Source organism: Phyllostomus hastatus, unplaced genomic scaffold, assembly GCF_019186645.2.
Source record: "Phyllostomus hastatus isolate PE091 unplaced genomic scaffold, TTU_PhHast_1.1 phas_scaffold_78, whole genome shotgun sequence".
NCBI classification, from domain to species: Eukaryota; Metazoa; Chordata; class Mammalia; order Chiroptera; family Phyllostomidae; genus Phyllostomus; species Phyllostomus hastatus.
In genome coordinates, this window is record NW_025334041.1 from 26144933 (window position 1) to 26164627 (window position 19695).

Genomic DNA, 19695 nt, shown 5'->3' on the forward strand with positions numbered 1-19695 from the left:
AAAACTAAAACTACTGAGGCTGAAAGCACGAAAATAGGCATGGAGTGGAGGTTTAGGAAAGTAAACAGCTCACTTCCATGAAGGTTTATCCAACTAAAAATGGTGCACCACTTCTGATCTGACCCTGTGGCCCTTTTGCACAAGTATGATTTCTGCAGGGTCTTTGTAGGTATGGTGTACAAGGGCTGATGTTTTCTTTCATTGACTTTGGACTTGCAAGTTCACTGCGGTACTGGCGGGCCAGGCACCGGTGAACTGAAATGCTACTGACATTGCTTGCTTCCTCTCTGCTTTCACAACTGTTGATTTGACACTTAATATAAGTATTGCTTTTTGGCATTAAGACAGAGAAGATTCCAGCTTTCAAGACTCTTACACCCTTCTAGTTATTGCCTTTAACTTGTCATATAATACAATATAAGCAACTATTGAATATAAACATTATTTGGTGCATTAAAAATTGGGAATTAAAATTAAGAAGTAACAATAATATTTGTGGTTTGAAGAAAATCTTCAGATGCTTATTATTTACTTATTTGTTAGCTTCTTCATTTTGTGCAAGAAAATCTTTTACTAAATAGCTGAGGGGGGGCAAAACACACAAAAGATACTTAGGAATCACTACTTAAAAACAACAGAAAAAACTTTTTGAACCATTTAAAATGTACTTTTAGTCAGGAATGGATGCCAAACAGTCAATAAAGAGAAAAAACATCTCAAACACAACTGAGCTGTGAGGAAAGGCGGAGTACAAAGCAGAGCTGAAGCCTCTTTAGGACTTGGGAATCAGAATCATCTTGGAGCTGGCTGAAAGGAAATGAGTAAAGATAACCTGCAAAACTAACAGAAATGGTGGAAGAACCTGGAAGAATAACTCAATTCAGAGGGATGGAGTCACTTTACGAAGACTCAAGTACAGAACTGAACAAGTTATTTTGCCTCTGGGCCGTCCTACATGCTCGTTCCTGCACACAACAAACAGTACACGTTGACTGAGTGCTGCTGACACGTGCCGGGCACAGCGCTAGGCACAGGAACACAGAGCCGCATGGACCTCGATCCCCACCCCATGAAGCCCTCGGTCACGGTGCAAGCGGCTAGAACACACAGGCCTGTAAAGGTGCTGAGGGAGCAGAAGGGAGGACTTGACTCTGCTGGAGAGAGACAAAGATGGTATCCAAGACGAAAGGAGTTTGAGCAGAGGTCTGAAGGATGAATGGAATTTTCCAAGTGGAAACGAGGGGAGGGGATAAAGGAAGCTCTGCAGGAAAAGGAGAGAACTGCACAGATAAAGCCCAGGAGAAAGGACATGCTTGTAGCCTGGAAAGAAACTGTGTGGTGACACAGAACAGACCTGTATGTCTGCACGGGAGGCAGGGCAGATCATGAAGGGACACGCACATCCCACACAAGAGTTACCCTGTAAGCAGCCGAGGAGCCCCTGATGTCATCAAGTGAGGCAGCTCCGCGGTCAGATCTGTGGGGAATGAACCTAATGAAAGTAAGACTGGGGATCAGTAGGCCATTCAGAAACTCTGCAGCAGACTGGGAGACAGTGCGGCCTACACGACTACAACTACAGTGGGCCAGGAGAGAAAGGACACACTGAGGCAGAAACAGAGTGGCTTGGTGATCAGCTGGGCTGGAGTGGAGGGAGAAGTCCAGGGTCATTCCCTGGCTTCCGACCTGGGAAGTGACCTGTCTCCATGCCAAGTCATTCTGTCTGCTTTCAGTTTGGGGTTCTGATGCCCTGAGATTGGTCACTGCTGCTCTGCCACAGTCCCTTTGTTCTAAAGAATGTTCCTAGGTGCTAATAACCCTGGAGGCAGAAATACAGAGGCGGCCACCACCACCTCTGAGTGGTGGTGACAGGAGGGAAGCAGCCCCTGAGTCTTTCCCAGCTTCCTCTGTACACTTTTCAACAAGCAACAGTGGCCATCCTGTACAGGATGCTGTTTAATCTGGTATGGAAACACAGGCAACAGGTAGTTAGAGTGGACCCTAGTAGCACAAGGGACTATGGAAAAGAAAAAGTGTGATATCAGGTTTCTGCCAAGTTATGCAGGAAAGGAATACAATGCAAAACAAAGGTTTTGTGGTCAGTCAGGCCCATGTCTGAATCCCGGCTCCACTATGATTACTGGTCATGTGGCCTTGGCAAACCCATTGTGTGTGAGCCCTAGTCAACTCCTCTGGAAAATATATAGATAATACAGCCTACCTCACCTGTGAAAATTAATGAGATGGTATATATGAAGTTCCTACCAGAATCATGCCTAACTTATCACAGATTCAAAATATGATAATAAAGTAAATATCCTTCTGTATTTCCCATCCCCCCTTGACTACTCAAAGACCTCCTTACTCCAGAGAGAATCCAGTTATCATCAGTGGGTGTTTCTCTCTAATTCCCCCCAATGCCTACTGTCAGAAAAATAAAGCTTCTAGAAGACAATGGGATGATACTTGTATCAGGGACTGCTTGCAGTCTATCCAATATTTATCTTCTCTTTCCTCCTTATTACTGAACCCTGATTTTTCTGGGCATAGCAAAGTACAAAGCTAAAGACATTTCCCAGGCTCCCTTGCTGTGATAGGTGGCCATGTGACACATAAGGGCCAGTAAAACTCTGTTAGAGATTTTTTGGGAAATTTCTGAACACAGGGACTTCTATTCTCCCTTCACTGTCTTCCTCCTCCCAACTTCCTAGAAAGTAGCTACGATGGCTGGAGCTGCAATAGCTTTACAGCAACTACAAAGAAAAGATCAAGACTCATACGACATTGGCCTTGACATACTTGAACTCCTGAGACTGCTTCCACCAACTCCCACCAGACTTCCATAACCTGGGTAAAATAAAGCCCTAAATTTAAGCCTCTGTCTTTCAGGTCTCTGTAACTCTCATCTGAAAGTAATTCCTACCTAATTTAATCCCTTCAACTGTACTTGGGCATGACTTTCCAGGCACCAGCCATAGTTTCCTTCCAATTTAAGAAGAAACTAACACTTGTCGAGTATCCAGTATATGTCAGACAATGTTTATATAGACATATAAATATTACATATTAACTCATTCAATTCTTACAGTAACCCTGCAAGGAGTACTACCATTCCCATTTTATTGCAAAAAGAAACGAAGAGGTTGAGTACTTTCTCAAAGGTTCCAAACTGGTCCACAGCAAAGCCAAAATCTGAGCTCCATGCCCGTCTGAAGATAAAGTTCATGTTCCGACTGCTGTCTGTACTCCCACAGGGGCTTTGTGAACTCAGTACTGTGAGGAATCATTATTCCCGGGTTAATGTCTGTTCGAATTAGGTAGTCGCTTTTCCTGGGCCCTCTACACTGGTATCTAACGTCCAACTGGTAGACCATCTAAAAAGTATAGGCAGAGCATGAAAAAAAAATGGTGTATAGAAGGGGACCGTGAAGTGGCTGATGTAGCAAGTGGTCAGAGTCCCAGATGCCCGAGGGCCACTCTGCCTGAAAGCAGCTGGACAAAGGCTCCGTTCAGGGTGCCCTCCAGTCAGCACGGATTCCGAGGGAATCACAGTGGACTGGAGGTCAGCATGTGAGCCCGAGGCGTGCGGGAAAGCAGTCGGGTAAGGTGCCCGACGCCACACACTCACAATAAAACCTCCTGGATGATTTTACCAAGTAGCATTTTTACAAGGAAGAGTGAAAGAAAATTAAAATTGGGAGTTTTATATATCTCATAACCAATTAAAAAGCATACTTTACATAGAGACTTATTTTATATAAGTATTATATAATATACTTTTATATGTACATGTGTTAACTCTTCTTCTACACAGTGAATCTGAAACAGCTAACAAGACAATTCACAATAAATTTTAAAATTCCCAGGAAAAATACAGAATAGGAGCATGATGAGATTAGAGGAAAGTAAAGTATGCAGATACATAGCCTAGAGAGTCCTAGATAATTACTAGAATTGGGCCGTAAATTTAGGTCTGCACATCCTCCTGCCAAAAAAAAAGGAAAAATGATTTGATATAAAATTCACAGTGGCCATGAGAAAAAGAGTATCACCTCAGTAATATTACCTCAGTAGAAACAAAATATTGTCTGTTAGTATAAAAGCAAAAAGAAATCAGAAGACCTAGGTGGGACTTCACACAGGAGAAACGACGCCACGGAGTGGACGATGTCTTGGTAAACGTGCGCCCATAGTGAACGTCAGAGTGTGTCCCACACAGCAGTTTCTCACCGAGTTACTCCATCGAGCTGAGAAACAGCTCAGAGAAGGCAATGTGTGCAGACGAAGGTGATGAGAGAGAAGTACACAGCTCTTTCCGGGGCTGGCTCAATCCAGTAATAAATCCCAGAATATGGAGATGAACAAATAGAATGTTCCTCAAATTATTCTCCAATTGAAACCAATTTAAGGAGTAGGATTATGCAACAGTTTACTGACTCTTTTCAGTTCAGAATTTCTGAGGAAGTTTTCATGGGCTTTTGATTATTATGTAAATTGTACTTCAGTCCACGACCACTGTGCTCTTAGGTACAATCTTTTGTCCTTCTCCAAGAGGAATATAAAGGCAGAGGAAATGTGGGTTGCTATTACTTGTTAAAAAATTACTGCTTTCGGCTTTTACATTAGGAGGTTTTCTAGTACATACATTTTTTTTCTATTATATAACTGGTGTTAGAGAAAATTTTTGAATTCACACCATAATGATTTCTTAATTTAAAAGGCATTGTGTGCAAGGCATGTCTAAGAACATGACATCCCCAAAGTGGACATTAAACAGTCCTTGAATGGGTAGAGATTAATGTCAATTACTGAACAGCACAGGAAGAACACATAAGTTTATTTAACTGACACAGATAGCAGTGGGGCCCGCTGGCTCTGGAAAGAACTGTAACATCGATGTGAATTCAGCTGAGCTTAACTACAGTGTGCATTTTCCTGTGTGTTCACATTGGTGTACTCTTATGAGCATAACTCACCAAAAGAATCCCCGATAAGGTACAGAGTGGAATATTCAGAAAATGCCTATCAGTCCAAGTACCCACCCGCCTGCACGCTACTTTTCCACTGCACAGAATCAGATGAAATTTATCCTTCAAAAAAGAATCTCTAGCTGTGTGAAGACAGCATAAACATGGTTGTGCTTTAATTTAAAACTCTCTCTATAGCCTCAAGAAGTTACGACTGTAACACGATCCAAAGGAGGAAAAAATAAGGACCATTTGCTACTAATTAAAAAACGGGATTAGAAAAAGATGGCTGTGGGAAATAGGGAACAGTTGTTCTCCCAACATGGCCCTCTCACCCTGCTGGTTTGGTGGTTTTTAAAAGTACAAAAGCGAAAGCTGGAAATAGGACAACAAAATGAGTACCAAAACATAAACAGAAGATTCCACATGTTCTTAAAACAATAATTTCTAAATTGGAGATAGAAAACTACATTTGTTAAGCAAAGAGCTACATTTCCACATTAGGATTCCTCCTAAACATATAGAATAAACACACCTTAGATCTAATGAATGTAGTAACGAGGTTCCAGTTCTGATTTTAATTGCAATCAACTGCAATGAATCAACAGCTGAGGTAAGTGGTTAAAGTGATATAACTTAAACAAATTAAGATTGCTAAAGTTAGATAAATATCATTGTGGTCACTTTAAGCTACCTAGCTTCATCAAGCAGAGCTACAAAGCAGCAGGTTAGCAGGTTTCTGGCAAGGAATAATTGGTGCTGAGCAACAGACTGTGTACATGAGCAAGAAACATTGCGTAAAACTCACATTACTGGCTTACCCACACCATATGTGCGTTTTGGACGGAAGCAGGGGCGGCTCTCACACACCTCACACAGTTTGGCCTTGCAGGCTGGGATGAATGAACATTATGTTTCACTGTGCTAGTTACCCCAATGGAAGCCAGAAAAATACCAGAATTGTGACCTTTCAATTATAACTTTTTCCCAACAAAACTGAAATTAAGACAAAGATGCAGTGATAATAAAAACATTCAGATTTGAAGTTACAGAAAAGATCTTCACAAACTCCAACAAGCTTGCCTCCAGTTAATTTTTTTTTTGCCAGTGTTCTGAGCGACCATTAAATATAGAAGTCAAGAATTTATAGATTTAAAGTAGCCAAATATATCACTTCCCAAGACAGACAGACTGTAAGCAAGAGCAAAGACCCTCGAAGTGGTTTTTGCAGTCTGACACTTTACCTACAAGGACTGTTGGACTATTTCTTCCTCACAAGCATGAAAGCTTGATTAATCAATGCTGAAGATCTTCATTATGCAGCAGGTCCCCGCCCCGGACCTCCCATCAAAGTAGTGGTGTGAAGGTTGGCATTTGGCGGCAAAATCCCAACTCACTGTTCGAAGAGGTAAAGAGCCAGGACTTCTAGGGAGGAAAAGGGTAGGTTGACACCGTATCTAGTCAACCTGCTCCACTAAGAGCTGAAGTTGAAGAGAAGCTCAGCAACTTGTTTTAAATTACAGACTTGGTAAGCAGAGGAATCCAGCAAAAATATACTTTCTACTACATTTATATGGCCCAGTAATTCATATGAAAATAAAGTGTGGAGAAATGTACCTTACAAAATCTTCTTCCCAAAAGGTATCTTTCGTAGGAAGACAAACACATCATAAAATTAAATTTACCATTTTAATGACATAAAGAGTGCATGCAAGAATCCAGCTGTGCTGCATTTTCCAATAAATCAGAAATTTGAAAGGGTTTTCTGTTAAGAAAAACAAAAAACAAAGAACCTCACACTCCTCTGACAAAGCTGTATTCTCATGAACTAATTATTACAATGGCAGAAAATTATCTTCAAGAGTCTCAGCAGCATAAACATAAAAGAAAAAGCCAGACTTTTGGACAAATACATATTCAAACCAGCAGCCCACAACCTTTTTTGGAGGGGGTGTGACTTCATGACGGACACGATGACACTGACAGTCAGGGTGGCTCAGTGAGAGAAGTGTGGGCCGTGTGACTTCCAGTGAGATGAGAAAAACGACCTGCACGTCACCTCGCTCTCTCCTCACTGAAAAGTCCTCTGATAGGACAGATAGTTTGACAAATTGTGATCAAAATATGGTGCTCTGTGATCAACTCATGAAGGGATCTCAGACCTACACGAACCAAGGCAGAGAAGTGCCAACATCTCTCCCAAAGATCATCTTCAGTCGATCGCTCCACTGGTGTCATCTCCACACAAAATAGTTCTTCTTTAGCAAACACTGCCCTCACGTAAATGAATACATCGTTTCTTCGCCACCAACTTCACTATCATTTAAAATATAAGATACACTCATTACAGACACACTGGAAAATCAGCACTCTGGAAAGAGTGATCATCCCAAAGGCAACTACGCTTAATGTTTTCATGTATTACATTATCTTTTTTCTGCACAGTTTTTACATAGCAATTACACTTTATGTATAAACTTGTACCTCATATTTGTAACTGAAATTATGAAACCAAGAGTCTTTAAATTATTGAAAACTAATCATAAATTTCATTTATGAAAAGTGAAAAATATTCCATTGAGTTGATTGACATCATTCTGCCCATAGAACTTCTTGTGGATTTAAAAGATTATTTTCTTAGAATAGAATCCCAAAAGTGGAATTACTGTCAAAGTATATTAACATCTTTATGGTTCTTGATGCTTATTGCCAAAATGCTTTCCAAAAGTGGTTGTACCAGTTTAAACTGCCTTCAATATCAATACCCATTATACCTGTATTTGGACTATGAATATGTTGTGAGAATAAACAGTTTCATAATCATCTTTAACCTCCAAACTTTAAATTTATACACTTCTCTACCATGTTATACTAAAAAATTCTTAAAACCGAAATCCTAGCATTCAGTAAATGAATGAATGCTAGTCTTAACACCATGTTTGAAAATCACTCTCTCCAGTCTTTTTCCTACACCACCCAACCCTGATTCTTTTCTACGCAGAACTCAGTTTTAAATGAGATAATCTTAGTCCCCTGTGGAAGGGGTGGTCACCAAAGTCTACATCACAGGGCATTCACAAAGCTCAGAGATATGTTTGCACACTTTACTGATGATCTGAAATAAACGCAACAAGGAAATTAGCCCCTGTGGAGCCCAAAGGCTCTGTTAAAAGACAGAGAAGTATGAAAACACATAGAAGAAAAATGAATGTTTCATTGATATGTGCATTCCACACCTTTTTCAAAAAAATCAACTTTTCCCTAAATTACTGAACTATGAATTCCACATGTAACTAAACTATTCACAAATGTACAAATAAAACATTACAAATGCTGTGTACTAGACTGAGAAATGTGCTTGAAATGATCTGAATAAACACGTCCCTGAAGTCCCTACTTTATTTCCCAGGGATTCTAATATTATGCACTTAATTTTAACCGACATTGTGTTCTTGTTACTGCTACCTTAATTACTGTCTTTGCGATTTCTGTCTATTGCATTTCCTAGTACAAATTGGCTGCATGATTGTTTTAGGTCTTCATTAAGAAATTATATTAAATATGCAATAAGCTACTTTGGTTAACAGAAGTTGGGGGATATTAGTGTCACAGTTTATTATTACAGTAATTTTTGTGTCTTCTGTCAGTGTAACCACAAGAATATCCCACTACCACTAGCTGATAATAATCTTTGTAAATCCTGCTCCGCGGCTATGCCATCTGTTATTAGTATTTTCTGTGTGGCTCCATGTGCACATGCGAGTGAGCTGTCACTCAAGACAAATATTCAGATGGAGCCGTGGTTTTGTGTGGAGTTCCTTATTGCCTTGTTTTTGTATTTTGCTATCTTAGGCCAGGGAACTAAATAAATAAACATATTCCTCAGCCTCGGAGACTAAAAAGAAATGCAAATTAAAAAACCATTTTAGTGGCACAAATAAAAGAAATTTAAGCTCAACAAACAACGTAAGAGTATGTGTTAAAATTAAGTGACCAAAATACAATATAATTATATGAAAAATGGAAATTTACATATTTGTAGCTCTCAAAATGCACCTACAAAACCAAACATGGATAGGTCCACCAGTAAATTAGTAGCTTATATGGTCCAGTATTCACAATATAAAGCACTTTCCGTGGCTGAAGATTAGAAAAGAATGACTAATTACTTGCTTACTTATAATGTTTATTCCCTGAAGAGATGAGTCATAATGGCACAAACTGAAACCAGGCCTCCCACGAATCTGCGGGTTCGTCTCCCTTGAGCCCTGTCTCACAGGCCCCTAGGCTCGCGGAGGGCACCGAGCAAATGCCGGGCCACTGCAGCTCACTACTGAAGCTCACCCAGAAAGGCAACCACGAACAAAGAAAAAACAGAATGAGGCGGCTAGTCCTGCAACCGGATAATTAGTTACAAATCATAACTTTTCCTCCAAGTACTACTAGAGTCTAGTGACTTTAATTTTAATAAGCCCAAACATGGGTTTACAGGAGCTTACACTCTCCACACACCAAAAACTTGGTGAATTCTGTAAAAAGTTACCAATGGCTCTCAAAATGTAGACTAAAGTACAATGAGAGAAACTGTATTAGTTGGGTGTTTCCTTAAGTTATCCTATTATAGGTGGTGACACTTGGGGATCAGGGACAGAGAACACCACGGGAAAAACAGTGGTGCCTAACAAGTCCTCACTGAGAGGAACTCTGCAGAGGGGGATGAAGAAGAGAAAAACATACCAAGAAATTATGCTTTTCTGGAATGAATGCTGTATTATTTTTCTTTACACAAACTAAAAAGTCCCACTAATTACTCAGTGTAAATAAATATGCTGTTGATCACAGTATTTTGTGTAAATGTATTAAAATCTCATAATCCAACTCTGTAAAAATTAAATTATTTGATGTCCAAACTAGTTCTCCTTTTTCCAAATTCTGTTCCACCTAGACGTTAGCCTTTCCTTGATGTCAGTGAGACAGTTGCATCCGGGGAGGGACCCTGTTTTGAGGTACGCTTGGGCAGCAAAGTGCAAGGAGAAAGGTCGGATCCTACTGAACAGAACATTTTAACTGCCATTTAAAAAACAACTATCGTGTAACACAGACACACTACATTTACCTTTTAACCTTTTATTATCCGTCCCTGAGATTCACGTGTGGAAGGAATTTTCATGCCATGGTACACATGCTTCTGTATTTCTAAAATGTTTGTAATGAAGAATTTCATTTCACAAAGTTTATCTTAGTAATGTAAAAATTGACTGTAAAAATAGTAAGAAAAATTTTTTCATGGTTCACAACACATAATGCATGAAGTCCTTCTTGACTCTCTCTAATGTTATTTCTTCCTTTATTGAAATCTCAGATATGTTTGTAGTGATGCAGTTTAATGAATGTATTTATCCACTTTATACTACAGTAACTTGTGGAGTTTTCTGATTATCCAGGAATAGACTGAAAATTTCTGCTTCTCTAAGTGGAAGTCATAGAGCCTTACGTATCTCCGTGCCTTCTCCATCCCATGTCCAGTGACTTCCTGAAAATAGCAGGCAATCTACATGTTTATATAAACTGTCCAAGAAAAAAACTTATTCTCTTCTACTAAAATCCACCTCTCCAAAGGGTCCTTAGGAAAATGAGTTATATTTTAACATTAAGAATTAACATTATTGTTAATCCTAATGAAATCCATAATTTACCAAATATTTCTCATTATAAATAATATTTGAGCATTTTTTATATAGCCACTAAAAATAAAATAATGAGAATCTTGCCTTCCAGGTATAAGAATTCTTAATCAGATGTGTATCTTTTAAAAAACTAACTGAAATCATTATGCTTTTCCTTGCTAATGTTGTCAGAGTGCTAAAAATAATGTAAAGCAACAAATTTTTAATGGGTAACTCCTAGGAAAGAGAATTATTTTTTATAGAGTGGGAAAATTGTGTGTTTATGATATAAGGTGAAAAACAGAATCGAATGAAGAGATCTACTCACAAAACAGCGTCTGCAGAGGACTGCTTGTTTATCCACTCACCGTCCAGAAATCACTGATGGCATCTGTGTCACACCACATGTGTGACAGTTTGTCAGTGACTGAGGCTCTGACGCTAACTACGGTGGCTCTCCACCTTCCAGACAACACAAGTGGGAACCGCACTTCATGGTTATCTCTGGCCGGGGGAGCAGGGAAAAGAGTTTGCAAAGGAGGGCACGTTTGAACAGGGTGTGGGGCTTAAGCTTTATTCTGCAGATTTTGAGACATTTGAGGGGCCTGAAGCAAAAAAATATGCTCTTCATTTTTAGAAAGAGATTTGGGAAAGAAACTGCTTATCTAATAACAGTCTGGTGAACAGATGAGGTTCCTCATCTTCAATGACCTAGCTGGAGGATGAGGAACCAGATTTGGAAGATATCTGAGAGGGAGCATCAGTAGGACTCGATGATAGATTTGACGAGGAGGGTGAGAAGAATGGGCCCAAATGGTAACTTCAGGCCTTGAACCTGGCAGACAGATGATGACATGAAACGAAACCTAGATCATCAGTTAACATGTATTTATCAAGCACCTTCTATGTATCAGACACTATTCGAGGCACACAAGGTCTGCTGTTGTTCTCATCAGGGGAGACAGACAGGAAACCACGAATAATCTGGGATGAGATAAACAAGATGGAGGAAAGTCAGTCATGGGAAGTGGGACCTGAACTAGGACCTGGGTAATAAGAAGGCGGCCGAATGCAGCCATGGTGCAGAACAGGGAGCAGATGCAGAGGCCGAGATGGGAACAAGCTGAACGTGATGGAGGCACGGAAGGGCGGCTGGGGATGGGAATGGGGTTTGAAGTGTGCAGAGGAAGACGGGACTGCACAGCACATGAAGCTCACTGTCAGCAGCTCAGCCAGCAGATTTTAAGTCAAGGAATGATGTGATCTCATCTATATTCCGGTCTGCCGTGTGGAGAATGGACTTGAGGAGGAAGAATGAAGGCAGAGTGTCCTGGAGAAAGTGGTAGCTTAGACTTGGGTTGGAGCAGTGGCAGTGTTGAGACGGGGTCAGGTTCTGGGCACAGAGGGAGAGGCGACAGGACTGACTGCTGGGCTGAGCGTGGAGTGTGACGGAGAGAGAGGAGCCTGGGGGTTCTGATTCTAAACCACTATGGAGAGGATGGTGACACTCTACCGAGAGGAACATTAAGCAGAGAGAAGCTGCAGGGGGGCGGAGCCAAGTCTTAATAGATCTTCCTTAGTCATGTCAAGGCTGAACTGTCTGGACACTTGTACGTGAGACAGCACATAGGCAGTGGGATGCAGTGCAGAGCGCGGGGCATGGGTCTAGGTGGAGACACACTTGGGGAGCCATCAGCCTCTACGTAGAATTTTAAACCACGAGGCTGGATACATCTCACCTTGACTGATCAAGGGAGACTATGGGGTGGCGGGTAGCTGGGGAACATGCTGCAATGTTTTTGTTTTGGGACCTTTAAAGGAGAGGAATAATGAATTCCATTTTAGACACTTAAGGTCGAGGTAATGATTATTTAGCTTTTTGGTGTCAAATCATACATAGCCTCTAAAAGTATTTCACTATGCTCTTGTGCTGGGATTTAACCCTGTGGTCTCATCTGCAGTCTCCCTGTTTCTTTTTTGTTACATAAGAAAGCTCTCTTGATAACAAACACTACCCTCTGAATGTCCAGTTGCTATGCTAATAGTGGGCACTTCTGAAATATCTGTTACAGCATGAACACATAAATCCACTCTTTAAGAACTGGTTGTATGTAATAGAGAGACTGTAAAATGGCACAATAATGAGCTAGTTTGCAATGCGGGAAGATCATAATCTCAAAAGCTTCTTCAGAAATATTAATCTTATAATTCTTTCCATCAATGAATCAACTTTGAAACATAATTAAGTATCACAGACATTTTCAGTGAATCCCACAACTCAGCAATTAAACTCAATAATCATGGATGATTTCTAACCCATTCTGGTGGCTCTTTGCTGAACTTCAAATACATCAACCTTTATTTCCCACGAAGGATGCTACTCGTGGTCATCACTCACTAAATGTTTGAATAAATGAAAGAGATCAAGTTGCTTCAGTGTATAGACTGAACATATTTCTTTGTCCTTGTATCTTTTTTTCACCACTAGAGACTCAGTGCCTTTCACAGCATCTTGAATACGATCAAAGCTTAATAAAGTGTGTTGCACGTGTGAATGAAAGACAAATGTGGTTTTATAGGAAATATGATGCTTTTCTTCCTCCACATCAATTTGCTCCTATATCATTTCTTAAAATAAGTTTTTTCTTAATTATAAAATAATCATTCATTGTGGAAAATCTGAATATAAAAATTAAATTCTTCTTCAAATACACATTACAAACATCATTTATTCAACACATCTTTGACTCCCTACTCTGTGCTAGGCTTCAGGGGTATGGAGATGAACCAGATCAGCCGGGCTCCTGACCCCGCCCCAGGTGTACACAGGGATACCCACATGCGCTACAGCAGAGTGTGAGGAACGGTGTGTCACCGTGTAGAAAGTTTCAAAATGTATGGGTATCCCTTCCACCCCAAGAATTAACATCCGCCCTAAGTCTTAAAAATTGTTTCAGCAATTAATCAGTGTTCATTTCTACATAGTATATGAAAGTGTCCTAATGACATTTTCAAGTACCCTCAAAGGGCAAATAAGTTTTTCATGTGGAAAAGAATAAATACCCTAGTCTCTCTACTCAGCAATGTTAAGAACTGCATTTTGATGCTGGAAATGGTAAGGTAATATAGTCTGAATAGATTATTTTCAAACCTTCCCTTACAGGTTCATATATTTTCAATTTCTTCAAATGTATTAGAAAATAACCACTCAACTAAAAATATTTCAAATGGTTTAACTGGAGTGTTCTATTTCTCTTTTTCCAACAGAAAGCTTCCATTCCGGCATAAGGAAAAGCTCAGCACTTGGGAAGCCACGCCCTGTACTGCGCCCCCTGACCTTGAGCAGATCTCCTGGTTCCTGCCGTCTAGACCCCGGGCTGCACAGGGAGAGTGGGAGTCACTGTTCATCCTCAGAGAAGTATGTAACCCTCGGGACTGGTTCCGTTCACCCGGAAAGGACTCTACGGAGTTTCACTTACCGGTTGATTGCCTTCTACTTCTGAAGTTTCACCCCTTGCTGCCGCTCTTTGCTCATTTGCCGTATCTCCTAAAAAGCAAAAGAACAAAATAAACAGAAAACTTTACCATGTTACCGAGGCCAAATTGTCTTCTACTTCTTTGAAATATCTTTTGTTATTATGTTTCACATTATGGAATCAACTACTCTTTCCTGTGTTACAAAGTAAGTTAAGTGAATTTTTAAGAATAGCAGTTTTATTGAGGTCTCAGAAATCATCCACAAACACACACACACACACCCTGAACCAGAAATGTATCCTGTTTTATAAAGGTTTATACTGGAAGAATGATCAAGTCATATTTCAAATAAACTAATAATGCTTACAGCTTAAAAAATAAGGCAAATTGGTTTCAAATTAAGTTTTTATAATATGACTAACTGTCCTGAAAATTAGTTCTTTTAATAAGAATTACTCTTTATAAGGTTTGTATCTCTGTGGATTTGCCTCAAAGTAGATATATATAGTTGAGGGTAATAGTTAACCAAATGTGGAATAGTCTTTACAGCTGGAAAGAACAGTGAACAAATTCATAGACTGGCCTTCAGTTACACTCTGACACTCAAGGCTGGTGCCTGGGCGAGCTATGTCACTGAGTGAAGTTGGTGACTGGGCCTGCTCCGAGGACAGGACACACACAAACATAGAGTATAAGCATAATCTAATTATTAATGGCCTATTTTATTTATTAATTATCACCAATGAGCTATGATTAACACATGGTAAGTGAAGAAACAATTAGCCTATTTCTTTACAGCATAATGAGAGGTCAATTTAGTAATTTGTAAACTGCTCTTCCTGTAAAATTGGGCCAGCTCAGGAATGCCCACGACAGGGTACACTAGGGAACGCACAGACGATGACTCGGCTGGCGCCGAAGGTCGGGAATTTGTTCACAGGAGGCAGGTCACAAGTCTTGGGTTGGAGATAAAGTATGAAAGTAAGGAAGGCTGAGGTTAACTTTTCCACATGAAATACAGAAGTTGAGTTTACTGAGGGCTATAATCAAAGAAGAACCTCATGAAAATGTTAAAGGATTTAATAAAACTATGTTAAATTCTAAAATTATGTTAAATTCTGAAGCAAGAATTAAATTGGTAATTTATTTACTTAAGAGTTATTTTACTTTAGATATAGGAATGCCTCAAAGATGTTTAAAATCCAAGCAGCACATCAATACATATTCCAGCCTATAAGATTTGTTCTCAGTTATGCATAACATAACAGCTAGGTGGGAAACAGCCCATAAAAGGTGTTTAATAAATAATAGCTGAATTAGTGTACTTCTCTTCATATTGCCCAGTCTATAAGATTGACAAGTAATACCAAATGGTATGTAATAAAAACTGTATTTGAGCATACAGTTAGTTTCTTTCTTCTAAAACATATTTGTGAAACTTAAAAGGCAAATTTATGAACTACCACTATAATGTACTGATCTCTAATTGTGGAATAACTTATTAGATTTAAAAAAGTTAATTTGTGAGGGGAGGGCTGGGTGGGTGGGTTGGGATGGGAGTAAAAGATAGAAAATTGTACTGCAACAACAATTAAAATAAATTTTTTTAAGAAAAGTTAATTTGTAAAAAAAATATTGAAACAAAAGCGTTAGGAACTTTTGGGTAATATCTGTAAGATGATAGAGTTAATAAATTTAAGTGAAAAATTAATTCAGCCTACTTTTGTGACCTAGAACTTCACTAAACCATTTTGATGGATTTTTAAATGATTGTTTAAATAGACCATTAATTTGCATATCAAGAGTCTTATTTTCAGAAATTCACTTCTCTCTGAAAGTTAGAGAAAAGATAATCACAAGTGGAAAAATCCAATGAACAGTAAGTTGAGTAAAAACCAATGAACAATGAGTTTAGTTTCCTTGATGGCAGGCGGAGACCATGACAGCAAGAACAGCCAAGGCACCAACGCACATCTCTGTACAATGAGGTCAGAGTGTGTTCAGTAACTCCCAAGCGTGATGCTTATAGAAAATATGTACCACCCAAAATGAAAGACTTGTTGTCTTTTAGGTTTAAAAAAAAATCAAGAAAGATTTTTTAAACTTTTAAAATGATTTCTGCTCCATCCCATAGGCATGCAAATACTGTATTTAAAATCATTTGGCTAGAAGCACTGTGTTTCCATTGCCATTTTCTGACTTTGTGGTGCGTAGCTATATGAAACTGTCCCTATTTCTCTCTCTGCCTGAATAACCAGAAAGATGTTCAACCAGTGCCCCCAACGGCACACAACACATCTGCCTGGAAGTGATTACAGAAGCACTATTTACCGAAATGCCATGTCTGGCGATGACTCAGATAGGACAATAACTGATTACAAGGAAAAATGCCATCTGCAGGATTATTCCCTATAAAGAAAGGCACAAAATGAAAACTATACAACCAACAGAAAAAAAAAGTCACAAAGAAATACAATCTTTGATGTTGTTTTCCTCCCACTGCCAAATTATTCTGTTATGGTAGAAATTCAGTTATTTTATCCATTTTTTAATAATCCACATGAACATTAGGTACTTTTTAAAAGTCTTTATTGTATTTTTTCCCATTACCATTTAGTACCTTTATACACACACACCCCTTCCCCCAGCAATCACCGCGCTGTTACCCATACTTTTAACAATAAATAAAGATGCATGTGACAAATGTGAAACAAGGTACATCAGTTTTCAAACACCAGTTCACTATCATTTACATGCTGGACAGATTCAAAATTTCATTTGCAAATCAGCTGTTTAAAAAGAACAAAATAACCAAACATCTTCACAGTACTTCACATCTCATAAAGCCTCTTTTTAATACCATTACAATGAATTCTCACTATGGTGCAGTAAACATCCCCCTCCCCCAACCCCAGTTACAGGTGAGTGAACCCTAGGGGCCAGAACACTCAGTGACATGCCCAAGGCCTCCCAGGTAGAAGACAGTCTCGGGAGGAGCAGAACCTGGTCTCCTGACATCGCTGGGGATTCTGTCGAAGGTTCTAAGGAATGGGGGCTGCGGTGGGTGGAACCAAGTCTCCCAGTTAGGGAACAGGGTGTGAAGGGGAGCCCGGGGCTCCCACTCCCTGAAGGAAGGATCCTGTGCTGGGCCATCCCCCGGGCTCCTAGACACTTCTCTACGTTCCTTTTTTCTTCTGTAGGCCCCGCAGATGATCTACCCTCATCCCTCTCCACTGGTGATGACAAATACTGCCAACCAGGGTGAGCCACTGGCCTTCCTTCAGGTCCCTCAAAGCAAACACACAGTCAGTCCCCTGCACACTTTTCCAGAAGTTTGTAAGGAGAGAAACAATTTCATAAGGGGCGAAATCCCTCTCATACTACAACATGCACTTTTCTTGGTTTAAGATGTCGTTTTTATTTAGAGTGCATACATGATAAAGGCTACATGTACATACAAATGAAGCTCTTTCAGGACTAAGGAACTGAAATGAAATTCATCTGTATTTTAGATTAGGGGTGGGCAACTTTTTTTTCTGTACCAGGCTGGGTAGTAAACATTTTAGGTGCTATGGGCCACATCATCTTGGTTGCAGCATCTAGACTCTACCATTGTAGTGGTTGAAAGTAACCACAGACAATATAGACACCAATGAGTGAGGCTGTGTCCCAATAAAATTTTATTTACAAAGACCACTGCCATGTTGTAATTTCCTGATCCCTGTTTTAGAGAATACACACACTCCATTTTTTTCAGATAACAGAGTGAATTATGTTGAAAATGTATAAGGAGACAAGAAGAGACAGTCACTAGACTATCACCATGATCCCCTTCTACTGGGTGAACTGGGTTGAGGGAGGGGAGAAATGGGGAAGAGTGAGCACTAGGGATGAAGGAGGATGGGAGGAGAGAAAACCCCAGTACAAGAAGGGAACCCAAATGCCTATTTGGGTCACCTGGAGGAGATGTGTCTGGGTGGGGGCGTGGGAGTGGGTGGGGGAGGGAACATCCACACTCATCAGGAGGAAGCTCTGGCAACATCACCCCAGGCCTCCCTCCACTTCAGTCCAGGAGGAGTTGGCAATTTGGGAGGACGTGGCTGCTCTGGTTCTTCCCCGTCCCCTGAGAACTGGAGGGCCACAGAGAACAAGTGGCTGTCTCTGCTCTGACCCTCCACAGGGACCACCCCCCACCTGGGGAAGCCTGACCCAGGATGGAGCTCAATCTAATTCTGGGGTTTAGATTAGGAAACCTCTTTGCTTCTTGAGAGAAGCCACTATTCTTCAATATCAGCTTTATGGGCAACAAAGATGAGAATTTGGTCTTTATCTGTTTTATTTTATTTTTTTCCCCCCAAAACTGGCCAGATCTTAACTGGGAAACAGGGGTGCTGGTATTGGAAAGCCCTAACCCTAGCAGGACGAGAACCGGGCTGGTGTGGACAGTGTTGGGGCCCGCCCACGTGAAAAGTGTGAATACAGAAAACCATTTTCTTTCTTTTCTTTGGTTAGAGAAGAATTATCTAGAACTCAATGCTTGAGAATGCAGTCTACAAAACACTAGTTTCAAGGAGCTCACCTGGGAAAAAATATTTCTATGGTCAGAAGTATGAGGAAAACCTTCAGAAGAGTTCCCTTTTAGTTGATTTCCAATTTACTTTAACATATTAAAGGCTCTGAGAAATTCTTTAGTAAAGACACTTTAAAATTTATTTCACAGTATATTTGGCTACGAAGCCAGTTTACTCACCTAATAAATATTAAACATCTCGCAGGGGTCTATGAACACATAATGGAAAATGCTGATATATCATTTCCAAAGTTAAAATTGATTATGAAATATACTTTTACTTGACCCTCCAGAAGACGCTCGATATTGCTATATTTGTCACTTAGCTTTTGAATATTCATTTTATGCAATACTAACCCATACTTCCTCAGGTGATTCTCTCCACAACTCCCTGTGCACCCAGACAGTTGCATTTGGGGCAGACTAGCATTATGTGGCTGCATGCTACCACATACTCTGATGCCAGAACAGTTGATAATCTACAGAGGAGAAAAGGGTAGCCAAGCACCTTGAAGACACAGGGGGAAACCCCAGTGCTCTGAAATATCTCCTCCACGAATTCCACCAATTAGAGATTCATTAGGGTTAATGAGCTCCTCTTTTACATGCAAATACCCTCTGGGAGTGTTTGCTTATTAGTCATTCACCCAGTGAAGTAGTGGAAAGAACAGTGGAATGGCCACTCCATGAACTCCTTTTCATTCCTCCATCACACACTCATTATACAAGGCTGCCTGGCACTGTGGCGAGAGAATGGCTTGGAATCTGACAGATCTCGACACAAATCCTTTACCAAATCCGTGACCTGGTACATGTTACTTAACTTCTCAGAGCCTCAATTTCCTCATCTGAAAATGGGAATAATGATACATAATGAGGTTGTTACAAAGATTAAATGAGAAAACGTGTTAAACCCTAATTGCAGAGAAGGAAGAGGAGCTGGGGCAAGATAAGGTTCTGTCTTGCTGTCTACTGCTGTTCGGCCTTTGTCTTGTAGCTGAGGCCATTATCTTCA

The 19695-nt window shown here is 40.1% G+C and overlaps 1 protein-coding gene across 4 annotated transcripts in view; it reads right to left on the reverse strand.

Moving 5' to 3' along the window:
• The window catches only part of UMAD1 (UBAP1-MVB12-associated (UMA) domain containing 1), a 197903-nt gene that overhangs the window by 47093 nt on the left and 131115 nt on the right, over positions 1-19695 (reverse strand). For all 4 annotated transcript variants that reach the window (XM_045827477.1, XM_045827479.1, XM_045827478.1 and 1 more), the window contains one exon: positions 14113-14180. In XM_045827477.1, the coding sequence (XP_045683433.1) occupies positions 14113-14180 (68 nt within the window). The remainder of the gene's footprint in view (positions 1-14112; positions 14181-19695) is intronic.